This window comes from Lathyrus oleraceus, chromosome 7 (genome assembly GCF_024323335.1).
Source record: "Lathyrus oleraceus cultivar Zhongwan6 chromosome 7, CAAS_Psat_ZW6_1.0, whole genome shotgun sequence".
Classification (NCBI taxonomy): Eukaryota; Viridiplantae; Streptophyta; class Magnoliopsida; order Fabales; family Fabaceae; genus Lathyrus; species Lathyrus oleraceus.
This window is the reverse complement of record NC_066585.1, coordinates 543,856,537-543,878,145: the sequence shown is the minus strand read 5'-3', so window position 1 is coordinate 543,878,145 and position 21,609 is coordinate 543,856,537. Positions and strand designations below refer to the sequence as shown.

The 21,609-nt window shown below is 34.8% G+C and overlaps 1 protein-coding gene and 1 pseudogene across 2 annotated transcripts; both read left to right on the top strand.

The window, feature by feature from the left end:
• The first annotated feature begins 910 nt into the window (after positions 1-910).
• LOC127104911 (transcription factor bHLH18-like) lies at positions 911-3,297 on the top strand (annotated as a pseudogene).
• An 8,602-nt stretch (positions 3,298-11,899) lies between these two features.
• LOC127105380 (transcription factor bHLH18) lies at positions 11,900-13,446 on the top strand. 2 transcript variants are annotated; one of them, XR_007794993.1, is made up of 5 exons: positions 11,900-12,166; positions 12,272-12,367; positions 12,876-13,002; positions 13,137-13,193; positions 13,296-13,446. XR_007794993.1 is itself a non-coding variant. In XM_051042556.1 (4 exons), exons 1-4 carry the CDS (start codon positions 11,918-11,920, stop codon positions 13,365-13,367), a joined length of 735 nt encoding a protein of 244 aa, XP_050898513.1. In that variant the 5' UTR covers positions 11,900-11,917; the 3' UTR covers positions 13,368-13,446. The 2 variants fall into 2 exon arrangements, 1 of the variants encoding a protein (XP_050898513.1); XM_051042556.1 differs by having other exon boundaries at positions 12,876-13,193.
• Positions 13,447-21,609: the final 8,163 nt, after the last annotated feature.

The following is a 21,609-nucleotide window of genomic DNA, read 5'->3' as shown; positions in this document are numbered from 1 at the left end:
TTAATTACCAAAAATAACTTTTCTTTCTTCTTGGAAGCGGCTCCCCATCAACAATTGAACATCAATGATGCGCTGTAAATGTTTCTAGTCAACCTCGTCTGAAGGTACACCACTCCCCGAGATAACCCTCGGTCACAAATGAAGTTCATAAACCATTTCTTCTGATACAAATCTTCGTAGCATGGTCCTCCCACATATATAAATACACCATATTTCCCATAATAAAGTTACCCTCCTTCCAGTACTTGGGAAACAACTCAATGCATCTACCATACACTTCGGTCCCAACAACATAAACTGTAGCATGAGCATCTGGGTAGATCAGGGTAACCATAAAGAATCGATCCTCGAAAGACTGAAATTCAGGAAGAGTCTCAAAGCCCCTCATAGTTAGCGCCATATAAATTAACCTTATACCATGTGATCGAGTCACAGAACCACGGTGACATCAAAAGAGATGAAAGAGAATGGTTACAAAAGGCTTTCCCTTCAAGTATTCACACAAATATTGGTAGATTTTCACATACGCCCAACTTGTCGGATGAAGCCGTCATCAGGTGCTTAAGAACTTCTATCTCGAATGTGGTAAAAGATAGCCGAAGACTTTGGACAGAGAAATTGCATTCTTAAACGGGAATGGTGCAATTTCCATAGTCATTACATATCCTTTCATCCTCGTTAGGGGTCAAGACACCCCAATCCGAATATTGGTTAACTTCAAGAAAGGCTACACAAAGATTACCATCTTTGACAAAAACAGAAACAACGAAAGAATAAGCATGGTCCACCCAAGAAGATTGAGCAATCTTCTAGGATCTTTTGGCATCCTTATGTGTTTTTTACCCATAACGCACTATTTTCAGATATAGAAAAATAAAGTTTCAAAGAAGATAACCACTAAATTGAGAAAATGACTCAAAGAAAAGCGAAACTGAATCTTCAAGAGTTATACTCTAGCATGCAAAAAAAGAAGACTCTATCAAACATGTTAAATCACTCGCATGCAACACTCGAGTGTTTCAGTTTTCAAGGTCATAATGGTGATGCCTTCGAAGAGATATTTGAAGTATGACGCATTAAAAGTGTGAATCCCTAAGAAGTCGTAACAATCAATGTTGTCCTTTCAAAAAAAATAAAAATAAGAGAGTGGTCAGTAGACGAGGCTAATGTTACAAACCCTCGCCTTGCTACACATAGATAGACAAGGGATTGAGGGGAAATTGTTCTGCGTCGACCATATCAATCTCGGATGACCACCACGGAAGAACTGCAGTCCTTCTAGAATCTTCTTAGTACACGAGAGTCATATTGCTAGCAAGCATAGGAGATTCAAGCCTCAAGTGCATCCAACGGCTCTCCGCAATTCACTCTTAACTAATAGCAAGTTAGTTATTCTCTTTCTATTATATTAAGAGAAAACGTCAATTCAGGTAACAAGTTTCAAATTCAATTTGAATTCACTTTTCTCCCTCACACACTGACTTAAGCGTTAAGTGCTAACTTTGCAGGTCAACCCCCTCTCCACCATGCCGGAAGCTCAGATATGCCTTTCTCCCGATCTTCACTCCATTTCTGATTTCATAATAGAATTGAATTTTTACTAGGTTATATCGTTTATATATGATCATTATACTAACTAACTATTAGTTAATAATCACATACAAAGTCAGCGATAATTACATGCATAGAGGGATAAACTTCTATCAATACTGAAAACTGAATTACACATCTAACCAATTTAATTAACTCCTCAACCAAGTCCTAATTAATTATAACCGTCAATGATTTTGTTATAGAGATTAAAATAAAGAGAATGACTTAACATTCATGGTATACTCTTTGTATTTTTTGACAATGAATTCTAGTTTCTAGTCACAAAAGAAAATTGTAAAAGTTTAAAGTTTGTGTAATGATTTCGTAAACTTTTCAGCAATCATCTAATTTGATTTTACTTTTTCAGCAAATCTTACTTTTTTAAAATCCTATGTGACAACTTTCCCAACACACCACCAACCATAAATCACGTTTTAAATTACTTAATAAAAAAGTTCTGAAATTTAAGATTCCTTTTTATAGACGGATAAAGCTTCAATACTTCGAGCAGCAATTGATTATGTAAAACATCTTCAAGAACGTGTTCATGAGCTAGAAAATCAAGACAAAAACGTTGTCGTCACGTCAACTATGGTCCTCAAGAAACTTAATCAATGTGGAATTTTTAACAATAATGAAGACAAAAATTCTGGTGAAACAAGTAGTGATGATGATGATGATGATTGTAACAAAAATATCCTCCAAGAGTTTGAAACAAGATTTATGAGAATGGAAGTGCTTATTGAAATTCATTTTGAAAAACAAATTGGAAATCTTCAGCTTTTTGTTACTCGTAGCAGTGTCCTACCTACCACTTGGAAGATCAAATATTTCCATTACTATTATTGCTCAGGTAAATTAACACTTTAACTTTTACCTAAAATTGAATTTGCAATGAAATTTGTATATGATTTTTGAATTTAACAAAAAAACACTATTGTTATTTTGTGTCAAATTGCAAGTTTTCTGTTTTCTTATAATAAGTTGGTGAATGGCACTATTCTCCCTAATAAAGTGTTGAATTTGAGTTTTGTAAATACAAAAATATAATTGTTGGGAGAGTTTTATTTCCTTATCTATTGAAAAAGAAATTGTCAGAAAGCATTAAAGAAATTGTCAGAAAGATAACTATTGAGAAAGAAAAGTATTTGAATATGTAACTTTTATTTGAGATCAATTGAATGATTTACGATTTAGAAGGGAATGAAAATATATTTTTTAATGCATGATAGTTTGTAATTTTTTAGTATAAAAATTATAATTGAGAGGATATGAAATTTTTCTGTTTAAAATTATAGTTTGGAATGTTTACAATTTTTTCCTTATAAAAAATTAAAAAATTACAATTATAAGATAGAGTTTTTAATATTGTGCTTGTAAAAAATTAGAAGTTGAGTAATAAATTTGTGAGTTTTATTTTTAAATTTTTTGTTTCTTTTTCCTTCTTTTGTGGGTGTGCTTCCGCGTATTCAAGGATTTGTAATTATACTTTTTCCAACAACTATTATAACAACTAACTAATGTTCCGATCAAGGGAGGAAGAAAAGTGAAGGTTTTCATCAATGGAAGAATGAAGAGTGGCAAAAATGTTGATGAAGGATAAATAATAAAAGACAAAAAGATTGAAGAATAATGATTTTACAAATTTGATTAATCATTATAACATTCTTTAACTTTTTGAAGATGAAGTTGATTATAAAGTAAAGAATGTGAGACTTTGGCTCAAGGGATATGTTGTGACAAACACCGCACCAAGAACGAATAAAACTATGAGAAAAATGAGTTTCTTGAACACTTAATTCCTTTATTTTGGGTCATTCCAATACAATGATACAATGTCTTAGGCCCCTCACTTGTTGGTTAATGCATGTTTACTCTTCGGTTCAAAGTTCATTCCTTCATGGATTCAATATACCGTTCTCTTTTGGTTTCAGGTTGCTGGTTCCCTACGGAGATATACTGTTTCCTTGTACCAAATATCATTTTCCCTTGGGTTTCATATTTATCTTTTTAGGACGATTTAATTGGGACTAAGAGATGTTTGCCTTGATATCAAACACTTAATTCTCATTGTTTTCAGCTATACCATATAGTGGTCAATGCTTCGGTCATACCACATATCGGTTAATGCTACCTTTACTCTTTTATTCAAAGTTCATTAACCTATATGGGTTCCCGTGTTACCATTTTCTTTTGGTACAAGTTATACTCGTCATCACTCAAATATCTTCTTTTTCTTTGTTTTCGTAGTTCCACGAATTACGAAGCTCTGATTTTCTCATTGCACGATGAGAATATGTAGGCATAAAGCTTCGAAGCCTTGGCAAACATAATTATTCTTTCTTCTGCCTTAGGGCATCATTCATATCTTTCATGAATCATCATCTATCTGTAATCATAACCACTCACCCCAGTGACATACCACCCTTTCTTTGAAACCAAATACCCTTTTAGGACGTTTAATAAGTGATATATATTAAATAATAGATCCTCTCTATTCTTTTAATTTATTTATTTTACTTATTAAAAAATATAATAATTATTGTATGAAAAAAAGAAATTACAAAAAAAAATTAAAAAAAAATATGCTTCATTAATAGTATGAGAAGATAAATTTACAAAAGAAAAGAAAATGATCAATATATAAGGATGAAAAAAATATTAATTATTTTTTAATATTGTAAAACGATTTATATTGTAGTATTGTTTTTCTTTCAAATGATATATAATAAAAACAGAAGCAATATATATTTTTAAAAAAACTTAAGAAATTGAAACGTGATTTTTTTTCAAAATAACCAATTTATTCAAAAAAAAAAATCCAAAATAATTAATTATTCAAAAAAAAAAAAACCAAAATAACCAAGTTTGGTAGAGGATGCGTCAGATGAATTGGCGCACCCCCATACCATTAAGAGGAGACGTCAATAGCATTGGCGCATGCATTGTGCTCCTCATGAGGAGGCGTCAATGCTAGTGGCGCCTGCATTGGGCCTCATGAGGAGGCGCCAATGATAGTGGCGCCTTAGTGTGTTTTGCTTGGTGGATGTATGCGCCAATTCATCTGGCGCATACACCCCCTCATATTATTTTTTTAGTTTTTTAATTTTTTTAGTTTTTAAAATTTTTAAATTTTTAATTTTTATTGTTTAATACATAAGAAATAATAATGAAAAAAAATCATTAAATATGTAATAATTGGTTACATTGGATTGACAATAAACTAATGACTCGTCCGATCATAACGTCCCCCGGTTCCACATCCCGGTGCGTTAGTTTGTCTCTGAGATCTCCCACGATTTTCTTGAGGTGTTTATGGTCTTTGGATGCTGACCTGATCGAGCGATGGCTGGTTGGAAGGTCCGACGGAAGTTCCAGTGGTATTTGACAAATGTGTCATCATTTGCTCCCAATATCCGGAGGGTCTCTGGCCAACGGCGCTTCCGTAATGGAGTTCGGTGCTCATGTCATCATAGTTAGGGCGTTGGGGTTGGGTGAATTGGGGACGGTATAGTTGCTCAAATTGGGCCATTGAGTCATTTGAAAACGAAGCAATGGTTCCTGAGGCGTACTATAGTTAAACAGTGGTTGGGTGTTCGTTGGTGGGGGACTACGATGAAGTGACCCATACGAATTATTTGGGATGTAGACGGTTGTGGATGCGGGGTTTGATTCTTGGTGTTGTGTTTGGGTGGGTGGTATGAACGGGGTGCGACGTTGGATGGTTGGTTGTTGGGTGGTTGGCATGAACGGGTTGCGATGTTGGGTGTTTGGTTGTTGTGTGTATGTGGTCGGTTGATGTTGTGTGGTTGATTGTTGGGTTTGGGTGGGTTCACATTGGTGTTGGATGGTGAATTGATGTGGGGTATACGATGACGAAGCAAGTTGGCGTGGATCCATCAAATACCGCGGCTCAGATACAAATTGATGAGTTGTTACTGATCTAAACCATGTCATATATTGTTGAGTGGGTTTTGCACCTTGGATGACTGGTTCGTTCAAGATGTGTTGTCGTCGATTCCTCCATTGACGACACATGTCTTTTGCAAAGTCTCTCCAGTCAGAATAATCTCACTGTGCATCGACCCTTTTTTTATGCCAATTCCCCAAACACGTGGGAGATTCTGGAATCTGTTGTAGCATTCTGAACTGCAGTTTGACCCAGTCACTTTGGTGCATTTCCACCGTAGTGAATCGGATAATCGGTGTCTTCGTTGTCCAAACTGCAACATCATCATGGTTCACATCATGATTCAGACCCAAATATGGCCTCCAAACAAACCGTAAAACAATACGAAATGGTTAGATGGAAAATAATTTGAGAAGTATTTTTAAATTAAAATATAGTTCTGTAAGATTATTACATCGTCATGTCCAATGTGGTCCAATAGATTTCGATAGACTGCAATAGCGTGTTTCGAACACCTGTTGTAGTTCATTCCCCTTACTGACCACCTAAGATAATAAAAAGAAGTGAAAAATATTATTTACTGTTAATTATAATAATAAACATAATTAACTAAATGGTGAATGGTAAAGTGTTAGACTTACTTGGTTGCAAACGGGAATACGAATGGGCGCTCATGTATCGGGGCGAGCGACGACATTCTCGACCACCCCAAGCTTGAAGCAAATAAGCACATGAAAAAAAAGTACAAGTATTCTTTTTTTCAGTTCTACACATTGCACTATATAGATGGCCCAACACAGCTGAACCTCAACTATAAGTGTTTACCTTATTAATGTTGTGCAATAAAGGTAAATACATTATATTCTTAGAATTACCTGTACTTCCTGGAAACAAAAAGTTACCAAATAACATCATAATATAACATCGAGCTTTTATTATTTTCTCATACTCTGTTGAATCGTCGGACAATACTATACTGGCATAATATTGTTTTAGGTATTTTAAATTTATACCTTGCCCCCTTGCTTGACCGGATGTGTCTCCCTCAGTTTCGTCGTCTAACAAAGGGGCACCCAATAATTCATTGCATATATTGTTGTCTTGGTTTACTCGACCATTCACTTCCTTTCCGTCTATATGGAGACCCGACAACATGTACATGTCCTCAAGAGTGACGGCACACTCACCAATCGGAAGGTGAAATGTGTGGGTCTCGGGTCTCCACCTCTCCAACAAAGCCAGAATGAACTTGTAGTCCACAGAGTACGAAACAATGTTTAGTAGATTTCCAAATCCACATCCTCTAATATATGGTTCTATTAAAGGATCGTGGGGTACATATTCATGTACACGACATCTAAACCGCTTCGGATCCTAATAACAAAAAAGTAAGAAAATACAATTAAAAGAAGAAATACATACTCAACAAACACACATCTATAAGAAGTAATCCAAAAATAGAAACTAAAAAGTGAGAGATAAAAAAAGTATAACACAAAAAAGATATCTATAAGAAGTAATCCAAAATAAGAAACTAAAAAGAGAGAGATAACAAAGGTATAACACAAAAAAGATATCTATAAGAAGTAATCCAAAAATAGAAACTAAAAAGTGAGAGAAAACAAAGGTATAACACAAAAAAGATATCTATAAGAAGTAATCCAAAAATAGAAACTAAAAAGTGAGAGATAACAAAGGTATAACACAAATAACATAAAAAATTAAAAGAGAGAGATAACATACAAATGCCGAGATATTCTCGATTGTGCCTCTGTGTTCATCGTCCATAGTCAACAAAGACATGATTTGAATTTGCAAAGCTTGAGTTTGGTAGATGAAAGAAGTAAGGTAGAAGAATATAATTGAGTATTGATGAAGATGATTTGATATTGTTGATATGAGAGACTATTTATAGGTGAATGAGTGAGTAGGTTTGCAACCTAAAAAAAGTGTGATTGGTTGCATGGAAAGGCAAGAGGAGACAAGAGAATGACAAAATTCAGAATGGAAGACAAAGCTAGCATGTGAGGAATCTTCTTGGCGCATGTGAAGAAAGCACATGCAAGGGAAGAGGAGCCCTTTCTCTTGGCGCCTACATGTGATTTCTCACATGCAAGGAAGAGGCGCCCTTCCTCTTGGCGCCTTAGTGTAGGGCAATTGGAAGGGGCGCCCTTCCTAGTGGCGCCTAAGACTAGTTTGTGTGAAGAGGCGCCCAACCCTTTGGCGTCTCAGTTACTTTATGGCGCCTAGGGAATGGATGCCTAGGTTGGAATCTTAGGGCACAAAGCTCATAGATTCTTTGATTCCCTGGCGCATGTGTATTCTTGTCAATCTTTTCTCTGCGTGCTGGATTCCTTCTACTGCATGCATGGTCAAGTCTGTACAGACAATGACCAAGTTATCAATGCAACGACCAACTTACCAATGACCAAGCTATTTATGTTGTGCAAATGAACAACTTAGCAATATATTCAATTTTATTCAAACTATCTACATATTTAATATTTCAACATAATGTCTTCCACACAACATTACATGATCAGTGCCCATGTCGAAGGTGAAATATTTGATCATCAGTTGTTCGGTTTTTATTTTCAAAACACAGAGGTGACTCGGTTTACAATAAATCGACGATCAAATTTTTCACATCTGAAACAAAGAATAGAAAAGAAATTGCAGTGCAATAATGTGGGTCGAATCGTCTATAAAAATCCGGTTTGGTTTGCAGAAAATCAGGTAAAATTTTATCAGAAGAAGATTCGAGATGATGATGATGTTCAACATATGTTTGTCAGTCACGAATAATCCAATTACAACGATATAGAGTTGTATATATTACCACGTCAACAACAGGTGTTTCAGTACATTGATCAGTCACAAGTGTTTTGTGAGACTGATGACGAACAAGCTAAGGTGAATGTCCCAGACGACGAAGAATAGGAACCTGAGATCATGGTTGATTCGATGGTGAACGTTGAAGAGGAAGAGGAGCCAATACCAGTAAGTCATGTATATTGCCCACCCCAACACATGACAAGGTTAAATTTGGGTTCAGATAAACCTTCGGCAGATGTATGGTACAATCCTTACGTGCAAATGCAAGGATCTCTGAAACAAGGAGACATATTTCGCACAAAAGAGGAATGTGTAAAAGCCATTAAGAAATTCCACATGCAACTATCAACTGATTTCAGAGTTGACAGAACTGATACATCGAGGTATAAAGTTTATTGTCCGAATGAGCACTGCCTTTTTAGGTTGTCAGCTTCGTACCGAAAGAGGAACGAGTCTTGGGAGATTGGATCAATGGGTCTAAATCACACATGCATGCTGACAAACCCAATGCAGGATCATCGTAAATTTAGCTCTCAGCTAATATGCGATGAAATACTGTTTGTCATTGGCGATAATTTGTCGTTAAAGGTGAGTACAATAATCTCGCATATTAGGGCAGAGTACGAGTACACTCCATCATATAGGAAGGCGTGGATAGCTAGAACAAAAGTTGTTGAAAAAGTGCTTGGTAATTGGGAGAAGTCTTACAAACAACTTCCAAAATACATGTTAGCTCTAAACAATATGCTCCCGGGACAATTGTCAAGATGGAAACATTGCCCGCCTATACATCAGATGGTACGTGTGTTGTTGGAAATAGAATATTTCACCGTCTATTCGGGGCATATCAACCATGTATCGTAGGTTTTTCTTTCTGTAAACCAATTATACAAATTGATGGTACATGATTGTATGGAAAATACAAAGGAACGTTACTGATGGCAGTGGCACAAGATGGGAACAACAATATTTTTCCAATCGCCTTTGCCCTAGTTGAAGGGGAGACTGCTAAGGGATGGAGTTTTTTCCTAAGAAATCTCCGATTGCACGTTGCACCTCAGTCTAAGTTGTGTTTGATCTCTGATAGACACCCCTCAATCATCAGTGCATATAATAACATTGACAATGGCTGGCAAAATCCTCCTTCGACGCATGTGTTCTATATTAGACATATTGCTCCGAATTTCATGCGGGAAATCAAAGATAAGATGTTGCGTAAGAAGGTTGTCAATGCAGGTTACACATTATCAGAACCTTCTTTCAAACACTACCGCAAGGAAATAAGATTGTCGAACGAAGATGCGGTACGGTGGATCGATAGTATTCCGTTGGAGAAGTGGACTAGGGCATACGACAACGGTCAGCGTTGGGGCCACATGACAATAAATCTTGTGGAATCAATGAACTCTATCTTCAAAGGCATCCGTAACCTCCCAATAACCGCTTTGGTGCAGGCTACATATTTCAGGCTAGGGGTGTTGTTTGAAACCAGACGCTCAAAATGGAGTTTAGTGTTGCAATCTGGATAGTTGTTCAATGATGCTTCAATGAAATTCATCAGACATGAAGCTGCCAAAGCAAACACACACATGGTTACAGTATTTGACCGAACTAAAGTTTGGTTTAGTGTTGCCGAGTGCATGGATCACAATGAGGGAATGCCGATGGGAGAGTACAGAGTCGAACTAGATAGAGGTTGGTGCGACTGCGGAAGGTTCCAAGCCTTTCGTACCCCCTGCTCCCATGTCATTGCGGCATGCTCAAAGGTTTGAAGGGGTCCATCCTACTTGCTATTTGAAGTTTACAAAGTCGTCAGCCTTTCAAATGTTTATAAAATTAGTTTTTCGATAGTGGCAAAAGAGGATTATTGGCCAGAATATCAAAGGGACATCGTCTGGCACAACGAAGTTATGCGAAGGAAGAAAAAGGGTCGCCCTAACAGCACCCGGATTCGAACCGAAATCGATACGGCGAACAAAATGGTTAGACTATATAGTTCATGTCGTCAACGAGGTCACAATCGTAATAACTGTCCTAGTGTTGGAACGAGCACAACTAGATAAATTCAGATGTATCTCTATTGTTGTATATGAAAAACTAAATTTATTTCATAGTACCTCTGTTGCAATATATGGAAAACTAAATTTACTTCATAATAGACGTCTGTGATGAAAGTACCATTACATAAACAGTAACACAAATAATTATAACAAATACAATACAAGAACTATGCAATTACAACCATCAAAACAATTTTGAACATGTATTGCATCATCCTACGAGCGTCTTGGTCGGTCTTAATATCCACTCATTTGCGCACTTCTCCGTGTTGGTTGAACGTGGACACAAGCCATTGTATTCTTCTAATCCGTTCACTCTCTCCAATTTCTCCCTCTAACCAATTGTACAACGTCCGATTAAGACGTTCAAACGTATATGTGTTCCAAAGTCTAACCTGTATCGGAGCCGCAACGACAGAAAATATTACATCAGCATTTCGTTTCTGAATGTATGCAGACATTGTTGAAACAGAGAGAATTGAAATTGATTGTTGAACTAGACAACTTATGGTATTAGAAGATGAATTTGAGTAAAAATTATTGTATGCAAGACGTGGTATTTATAGAGACGGAACATCCATTGGACAAAATACGTGGGCGCCTGAGGGATTGGCGCCCACATGAGCATCACATGCAGGCGTCAGATGAATTGGCGTCCACCAAGCAAAACACACTAAGGCGCCACTAGTATTGGCGCCTCCTCATGAGGCCCAATGCAGGCGCCACTAGCATTGGCGCCTCCTCATGAGGAGCTCAATGCATGCGCCAATGCTATTGGCGCCTCCTCTTAGTGGTATGGGGGTGCGCCAATTCATCTGGCGCATCATCTACCAAATTTGATTATTTTGATATTTTTTTTCGAATAATTGATTATTTTGAAAAAAAAATTAATAAATTGGTTATTTTGAAAAAAAAATCATTGAAATGTTCATCGAAAAATTTTATGTTTGTAAAAAAATAGATAATTTATTTTTATAGAGTAATTATTAAGGTGATTTAATAATTTGAACTTTGAAGAGAAAAATAAAAGTTACATAGAGTTCCATTCAACTTAGAAAGTAAGGATGTCCATATCCATGTATGGTCGTTTATAGTTTATCATAGAAAACTTAGAATAGGAACAAAATTGGTTAAAAATGATGGCAGCAAAATAAAATAAAAGTTATGATAGATGTCCAATCTGCCAGTGCGTAAGTTATGTTAGATGTCCAATCTGCCAGTGCGTATTCAATTTTTTGAAAAAATATTGAAATGAATTGTTATTCATTTTCGGTGTAAATAATTTGTAAAAAAAATTACACAGTAAATATATCACAATAATGTTTTTGTATTATTTTTTAAATAATTAAAATAAAATTTAAATCTTTTAATAATTAACTAAAACTGTAAAAAATATATATATTAGCAATGCATATCAATTAAAAATTAAATTCAAAGATATTTATACAAAAGTTTGATTAAACTCCAAAAGTATAATATCCACAGTTTCAACTTTTCAAATAGATTAAATTGAAAACAAATGAGAACCACAAAACAAATTCAATTATGCAGGAGTCGGGAGTTACTCCACAAACCATATTACTCTCCTCAACTACCCTTCACACCTTCATTTCTCTCTTCCCAATTATTAACTAGCAATCTTAGGCGCAATATTCTTTCATTCTTCCACACACTTACATTAACTTTATATTATACAGAAATTTTTATATCAGAGCATTTTACCTTGAAATTAATGGAGGAGTCGGGAGAAAAATGGCCTTCTGATTTGGTAAAAGCAATTGCACTCGCAACTCATAGTAAATACATGATTAAGAATTTATTACCTATATGTGCATATAACTTCCAATTGTTTGTTATTTTCATTTATTCATAGGAAAAATGTGATGACGTCATTTTGGAAGATGGAGAATCTGAATCTGTGTATGATGAGAAATTGTTGGCACTTTCAGCAGCCATAGGCTTGAAGAAGGTTTGTAATAAAACTTATATTTAGTTAAAATATTTGTACTCAAATGAATGATATAACTTCTTTGCATGTGTGACTAGCTTTTTAGTTGTGTTGTTATTTTTACTTTTTCAGATTAATAATTCAATCATACTTATGAGTTTAAGGAGAAATATAAGATTGGAAAAATAAAATCGGTGTATAAAAAGTTTGTGCGTTCAATTCTTCAACTAACAGTCATACTAACACCTTTTTAATAAATAATTCAAGCCTAAGTTTATCTGAGATCTCATAGAAATTAGCTTGTGGATAACTTTCTTAAGCCTTCAAGCTAGGAGCTTGGAGAGAATTAGAAAATCAAATATATTAGTCTAAAATCCTTTAGACAATAATAGCCACATATTTGATGAAGTTTGGATCATCTTGTCTTCAAAGTAACCAAACATCAAGAACTAATATATTAACTTTAAATGTACTTTGATTTTATTGTTTTGAATAAGATCTACTATAATCTTTTCCTTTCATTATTTAGACAAAATTAGACAAAGCTTCGATCCTAGAGAAAACCAAACACTATGTGGAACAACTTCAAGAACGTATAAAAGAGTTGGAACAAAATGTTGGATTCAACAATATTTGTAGCAACAATTGTAGAACAGGTAATAATATTCTTCCCGACGTGAAAGTCAAAGTGTTACAAAAGGAAATTCTCCTCACAATTCATTGTCAGAAACAAAAGAGTGTTATGCTCAAAATACTTACTCACCTTGAAAGCCTTAATCTTTTAGTACAGACTAGTAATATCTTGGAATTTGGAAAATTTGCCCTTGAAATCACCATCGTGGCTCAGGTACATAATACAAAGTTCAAAATACTATTTATTCATTGATTATGAATACAACTATTGAGGTGATAAAATGAGAATCTTACTTGATATGAATATATAATGCAGATGGGTGATGGATACAATATTACAATGGAGGAACTATTGAAAAGTCTCACAATATTGATAATGACAAAGTAGCATGTGATTGTTACGTATGAAAGAAATATAATATTAAATGTAATTCTGTTTAATTACTCTGCAAGATTAAATTGTTGTCTTATTCAAAAAGTAGTCATCGTAATTTAGAAATCAATACTTAACATATATATATATATATATATATATATATAAATTTAACTTCTTTTTATACATGGTATTCTTTTAAAGCAAACTTGTTTAAAGAGGATAATAATAAGGTAATCTTGTTACAAAAGTAAGATTTAAACACTAATACAAAAAGAGTGATTTGTTTGGCCAATCGGATAAAACCAATTTTATGTCTAATATAGCTACCAATGAATAAATATTATGACAACCTTATTATTATATGATCTAATACATTTAAAGTATTATTTGCATTTTTCTTGAAAAAGATCTTGAATACAAAAAGTGTTTGAAACTGAAAGGTTTAATCACATCTTTTTTTTAAATGTAAAAATAATATCAATTTAATTTTGAATAAAGATGAGTGGACAAAAAAGAATGACAATCATGTTGGACTTTAACATTGAACCTCCGTTGTTGCATAATAATAGAAAAAGAAGAATTGCATAGAGAAAGAGATAGAGTGAAAAACATAACTAATTTTCAAAATCTCAAATTCACAAATCTTTTATAATTTGTAACTATCTTTGGATTTTATACAATATCCCAAATTCAAATGTAAATGAAATGCAAACTCAAATGACATTCAAATACAAATGAAATGAAAATTGAAACGAAAACAATCTTATATGTTGAATTATATTTTAACATCATCCCTTAATTCATATTTAAGATTAAAAATCAACAACACCAATTTCATCCTGATAAAGTGTTAAATTTTGATCGATTTGGTCATCACATATGCAACCTACTTCTGAATGTTACAGTAAACAACCTCAAACACTCCACTTTGAACTTGATTGTGCAGAAAATTATACTTAGTGTCAATGTGCTTGCTTCTTCCATGCAACACTGAATTCTTAGAAAGACTTATGATTGACTTGTTATCTATCATCAACCTCACTGGTTTGCTCACCATGAACTTCAATTCTTGCAGCAAATTCAACAGCCAAACAGCTTGACATGTTGACAACCCATCAACTAAGTATTCTACTTAACGTGTTGGCAGCACAACCACTAGTTGCTTCTTGGAGCACCATGAAATGATAACTCATAGATAAATAAATATGTATCCTGTAGTGCTTCTTCTGTCTACTCTGTCCCCACACCAGTCAGAGTCTGAATAGCATATCAACTCGGCATCATCTAACACTCTAGATGAAAACAAAATTCCATGTCTCGGATTCCCTTTTACATACCTCAGAATCCTGAGTGCAGTTTGATAATGTGACCACTTTGGTTTACTCATAAACCTACTTACCATTCCAACTGCATAAAATATGTCAGGCCTGGTTTTACACACAAAATGAGCTAAATCGACAAAGCATATTGCCTTGGGGAACACATGTTTTTTGTCAAGAAGAAAGGTAGGTCAACAAGATTGGGTGTAGACTATAGGCAATTGAATAAAGTAATGATCAATAACTATTACATTTTGCGAATAAGTAATGATTTGATGATCCATGAATGGAATAAATGTAATCTTAAACATTAATTTGAAGACTGGGTACCATTAAACTTGGAGTGATATTCAAAAAACTTCTTTAAGAATTAGTTATGGTTCATATGAGTATCATGTAATTCTCAAATATATGCTTCAAAGTAGTGATAAAATTTGGGTACGCCTTCTCCTTCATTAATATTTTTTAGGTGTCCATTTACTTTCCCTTTGTTTTTCAACAGGTTCCTAAACCTAGAATTTTATTATCAAAGCAGAGAATTTGTTAAAATATGATTTCAAATGGAGGTCAGCATCAAGATCCTTAACTTTCTGGTACAGTCACTGATCTTCTCTTGGCCCTTTGACTACTCTTGTTGATTATGCTCACATACATGATATTTCTCTATCTGTCAAAGATATTTACTATACATCCCATCCCCACACCCAAAACTTGTAAAAACAGCTACCTCATCGTGTCACCACTGAGCTTAATTACCATAAAAAGTCTCAGCTTTAACCCCAATACATAAGGTTTTTTAATTTGATCTGATCACATAAATGGTAGTTACACTACTAAGAGTGAATACTCTTTGATCCTCCGCAACAAATAAGAGGTTCATAATTCTATCAATACAACTCAATCTTGTAATTGGATATGGAAATTATGCCTCCTAGAAAAATTAATTTTCTCTTTAAACATGCTTTTCACAACTTTGTTCCCAATCTCTCTACTTCACCACTAAAACATGTCTCTTTAGCTATGTTCCTTGGATGTGACCTTGAAGAGGAAACTCTCATCCATTGTTCGCGATTGTATGTATTCCATATTTCCTATTGACCCAAAATGGTCATTCTTGGATAAAAAATGAGATACATGGTACCCATCATAAACTTAAAGCTTTGAGAATTTGATGGGCTCGGAGAAATCCTAACATTGTTTGTATTTCTAATGAAATAAATCTCAAGTATAGACTCACCGTGGTTGGCCACCCCATGGTGGATTATTTTATTATTTGCTTTTTCAAACCTCAAAGAGGACACTGAGACAACCATACTAGTCAGAGTCTGAATAACATATTAGCTCACAATCATCTGACACTCTAGATGGAAAATAAAATTCCATGTTTCAGCGTCCCTTTTACATACCTCGGAATCCTGAGTGCAGCTTGGTGATGTGACCACTTTGGTTTACTCATAAACCTACTTACTGTTTCAATTGCATAACAAATGTCAGGCCTGGTGTTACACACAAAATAAGCTAAATCGACAAAGCATATTGCCTTGGGGAACACGTGTTTTTGGTTAAGAAGAAAGGTAGGTCAATAAGATTTGGTGTAGACTATATCCAATTGAATAAAGTAATGATCAAGAACTATTACCTTTTGCGAATAATTAATGATTTGATGATCCATGAATGGAATAAGTGTATTCTTAAACATTAATCTGAAGACTGAGTACCATCAAACTTGGAGTGATATTCAAAAAACTTCTTTAAGAATAAGTTATGGTCCATATGAGTATCATGTAATTCTCAAATATATGCTTCAAAGTAGTGATAAATTTTGGGTACGCCTTCTCCCTCATTAGTATTTTTTGAGTGTCCATTTACTCTCCCTTTATGTTTCAACAGGTTCTTCCACCTAGAATTCTATTATCAATGCAAAGAATGTGTTAGAAGATGGTTTTGAATGGAGGTCGGGATCAGGATCCTCAACTTTCTGGTACAGTCATTGATCTTCTCTTGGCCCTTTGACTACTCTTGTTGATTATGCTCACATACATGATATTTCTCTAACTGTCAAAGATCTTTACTCTACATCCCATCCCCACACCCAACACTTCTAAAATCAGTTACCTCCTCGTGTCGCCAATGAGCTTAATTACCATAAAAGTCTCAGCTTCAACCCCAACACATAAGGTTTTTTCATTTGATCTGATCACATAAATGGTAGTTACACTAATAAGAGTGGATACTCATTGATCCTCCACAACCAATAAGAGTTTCATGATTCTATCAATGCAACTCAATCTTGTAATTGGATATGGAAATTATGCCTCCTAGAAAAAATAATTTTCTCTTTAAGCATGCCTGTCACAACTTTGTTCCAATCTCTCTACTTCACCATTGAAACATGTCCCCTTGGCTATGTTCCCTAGATGTGACCTTGAAGAGGAAACTTTCCTCCATTGTTCGCGATTGTATAGATTCCATATTTCCTAAATAATTGTTTCTAATGAAATAAATCTCAAGTATAAACTCACCATGGTTGGTCACTCCATGATGGATTATTATTCTTTTTTGTTTGCAAACCTCAAACAGGACAATGAGACAACCACTTCGTCAGTTGGAATTCCCAAATGTACTCATGCACTATTATTAATGTAGATGGATGTTATAATGGCAGTCTAATTCATATTGGCTTTTGAGGTACCTTTCGAACATCTACTAGAACTTTGCAATATGGTTTCTTTGGATTCATACCCAATTCTTGAGATATCCTCCATGCAAAACTTTAGGCAATTTACAAATGCATTTCACTAACCAAAGGTATGGACACTACTGAATTAACTTGCTACTCTAATTCATCCCTCAATTTTAGCCTCATTATGAATCCCTTAAATAAGTATCATAAATATATGGTGTTGATCCAAAGTATTAAGGATATTATCCTCGAAAAATTATGTTTAGATTCAACCACACTTTTAGAGAAGGCAACCAAAGTGTTGATTTCATGTCAAAGCTCAAAACCTCTGCTAACATTGATCTTCTTATCCACTCACCCCATTCTCAAGAGCTGAGTAGCATCCTCGCAATGGATGTGATAAAAACTTAATTTTTATGAATTTAGTTTTTCTTTAGTTACTTTTCTGTTTCTTTTAGCCTTATAACAAAAAACAATCATATCATTAAAAATCAACTTTTATGAAATAAGTATAATATTTATTAATTATTTTATTTGTATTACTAAAAATAACTGTATTTTAAAAAAGATTGAATTTTTAAAACAATAAATTATTGTTAAAAAGACATCATGAAACCTAATTTACATTTCATGAATAATAAACTTTGATCATAGTTCTATGAATTAGGACATCATTAATATTAAATTAGAGGGTTTAGAACTTACCTCTTGAAGCCATTGATTGTCAATATGTGTTGTATGCTCTTTAACGATATTCAAAGCCAATTATGTAAGATATAATCTTTCTCTCATTCTTTCTCAAAATTTGATGGGTAAATATATTATAACATGATGACTTTTTGCATATGTCCCAAGATGTATTTATAGAAGAAAAAAATTTGAGAAAGGACATACCTGAAATTCTATTCTATCAGTAACAAGATGACACACACAATGTTGAAACAATGTACGAGACAATAACATAGGTAATTGTTAACCAAGTTTGGTTCAAAGTCACGTATGTTTGGAGGGCTTTGGTCTAATGCATGTAAATTCACTAATCAATAGTCAATATTACACAACAATCCCATATGAACTCTCTCAGTCCAATGCTCACACTACGCCAAAAACTGGAATAGACAGCGCACCTTAGAGGGTGCTTTCTTAAAGAAGCGCACTCTAAAGTGAAGAGAAAAATAAAGAGGAATAGACAGCGCACTTTAGAGGGCGCTTTTGAAACAAAGCGCCCTCTAAAGTGAAGCAAAAAAATAATGAGGAAATGGAGGGACACCAATAGAGGGCGCGTTTATGAAAGCGCCCTCTAAGGATACCCTTAGAGGGCGCTTCTAAGAAAGCGCTCTCTAAGTCCATGTACAACAGCGCACTTTAGAGAGCGCTTTTGTAACAAAGCGCCCTCTAAAGTGAAGCAAAAAAATAATGAGGAAATGGAGGGACAACAATAGAGGGCGCGTTTATGAAAGCGCCCTCTAAGGATACCCTTAGAGGGCGCTTCTAAGAAAGCGCTCTCTAAGTCCATGTACAACAGCGCACTTTAGAGGGCGCTTTATTACAAAAGCGTTGTCTAAAGTGAAGCGAAAAAATAAGGAGCAATAGACAGCGCACCTTAGAGGGCGCTTTTTTTCCACAAGCGCCCTCTAAGGTCCCCTTTAGTAAACATTAAAATTATAACATACTGCGCGTTTTGTTATTTCACTCTCTGTTATTTTCGTTCTTTTTCACGTTAGGGTTCTAAGGCGTTCTCCTTCCACCTCTGTTAGATCTACGACGTTTCCTCCTTCTGGCACCAAAGGTACGTTTGTTTCGTTTTAGCTTTGCCCTATTTCTTGCTTTGTTTTAGCTTTGCCCCATTTCAGTTTTATGTTATTGTTGTCTATGCTACGTTTGTTTCAACCTGTAAAGTTTCAATATTCATAGTCATTTTAAATTTGATAGCGCATGCGTTAAATTTCAAGCCCTACGTTTGTTTGGGTTTATTAGGCAATTGACGGTTGGTTTTTAGTGACCATGATAGCGCATGCAATGGGACTACATTACCCAGTAGTTAGGGTTATACGACCTATGAATATCTGATTTTGTGTCAACACCAGTATCATTAGAAACCTAGGTCCGAATGTGTTTGAACTCTTCTGAAATTATTTTTTGTTTATTCTAATTAGTAATGGATAATACATGGATGTCTTCCAATCGAAAAGTACGAAATGGTCTATAGTTCTTTTTTCCAACAAAGTAATTGATGAAAACACTGGAGATCAAGGTGATATTGATGTTGAGATTGAATCGTTTACCAGAAATGATCAAGATGAGAATAATATATCAAATGATTCATATATTAGAAATGATCATAATGAGGGTATTTGGATCAATCCAACCGTCCGTGTTGTTAAGAGACATGTAGAACATATTCCAACCAAGAAAAGAAAGAGAACTTAGTGAAAAAGGTACAGGTCAAATGATTTTAATTGTTTTCTTTATTACAGGTAAAATGACTTTTATGATTTTAATTGTTTTTACATTTGTCATCTGATTTTAATTGTTTTCTTTTTTACAGGTAAAATGGCTATTATGAAGTCAATCATTCGTGCAAGGGGCAAGGGATGCTCGAAAGTATCAATTGATATTTGTTTAGATGGAGATGCTCTATTATCGTCAAGCCTCATTCGCGTAGATGATGATGTTGGATATTTGAAAGTATCCCTCTACGACAATGGAACATGTCCATCTAAACATATATCAATTCTATCTTCAAAAGATAAGGGTTCAATGTTGGCAAGTTACATTGGTTTCCTTGTTCGACAACATATTCCGATTACATGTGATAATTGGAGAAGTCCGGACTTGAAGGTTGGCAAAGAAAAAATATGGTCGGAGATACAGGTACTTACCATATATTGTTATATGTTTTTTGTTGCATCAACTTTGCAGCCCTGTATTGTAGGCAGAATTTAGGACTTCTCAAAGTTGATTTCTTGTTACTTTGTCGTTCATAAAATACACCACTAAATTCTCTGCGTTTAATTTTTAATTTTTTTTCATCAGGCTTGTGTCTCAATAGAGGATGGGTATCTACCTAAAGTTACTTTTGTAGTGGTCCAAAAGAGACATCACATCCGTCTCTTTCCTGTCAACCCCAAAGAGACCGATAGAAGTGGAAAAATTATGCCAGGTTTTTTCAATATATTTCTCAACGCAGCTGGTATATATTATCATTTGAATTTATCACTTTTTGCTGATTTTGTTGTTCTAAATTGTCAAAGGAACCGTGGTAGACACCGACATTTGTCACCCTAGGGAATTTGATTTTTACCTTAACAGCCATGCAGGAATTCAGGTAATATTAGCTATGTCATTTAACTTTATGCCATTGTTTACTATTTGTTGCTCAATCGCCTTTTGACAGTTCTGTGTTATTTGCATTTGGACGTGTTCTTTTTGCAGGGGACTACTTATGCTGCCATCTGTTGTTTTGGTTGAGCCTTATTTTGTATGGATGTGCGATAGAACTACTAGACAGCTTTTGGATATACAGAACATGTTTGCCACCATGGGTGGATGGGCGTTTTTGTTTAGTATTGGTTAGAACTACTAGACAGCTTTTGGATACAGTGGTCACTGGGTGTTGGTTGCTATGTTTTATTCTCTTAATTGTAGTACTTTGAGAATATGTTGTTGTATATTGTTGATCAAAGAATCATATATTAATGTTGTATATATGGAGGATTAATGTTGTATATAAATGGATTCATGTTGTATATATCAATGGATTAATGGTGTATAACATTGGATTAAAGGATGAAATCAATATGAATTTTACACTTTTGCAGCATGCGAACAGGTTACCAATTAAATATATATCCACTGTTTTTCAAACAAATTTTTTTAAAATAACTAACACTTTAGAGAGCGCTTTGTCCAGAAAGCGCCCTCTAAACACTTTACATTGACAACTTTAGAGGGCGCTTTTTCCTGAAAGCGCCCTCTAAACACTTTACATTGACAACTTTAGAGGGCGCTTTTTCCTGAAAGCGCCCTCTAAACACTTTACAATGACAACTTTAGAGGGCGCTTTTTCCTGAAAGCGTCCTCTAAACACTTTACACTGACAACTTTAGAGGGCGCTTTTTCCAGAAAGCGCCCTCTAAGGTGTCCCTGTATGGACCACTCCAGAGGGCGCTTTTTTCTTAAAGCGCACTATAATGTGGCCACTTTAGACAGCGCTTTCTCCAGGAGAACAAAGCGCTGTCTTTACCTATGC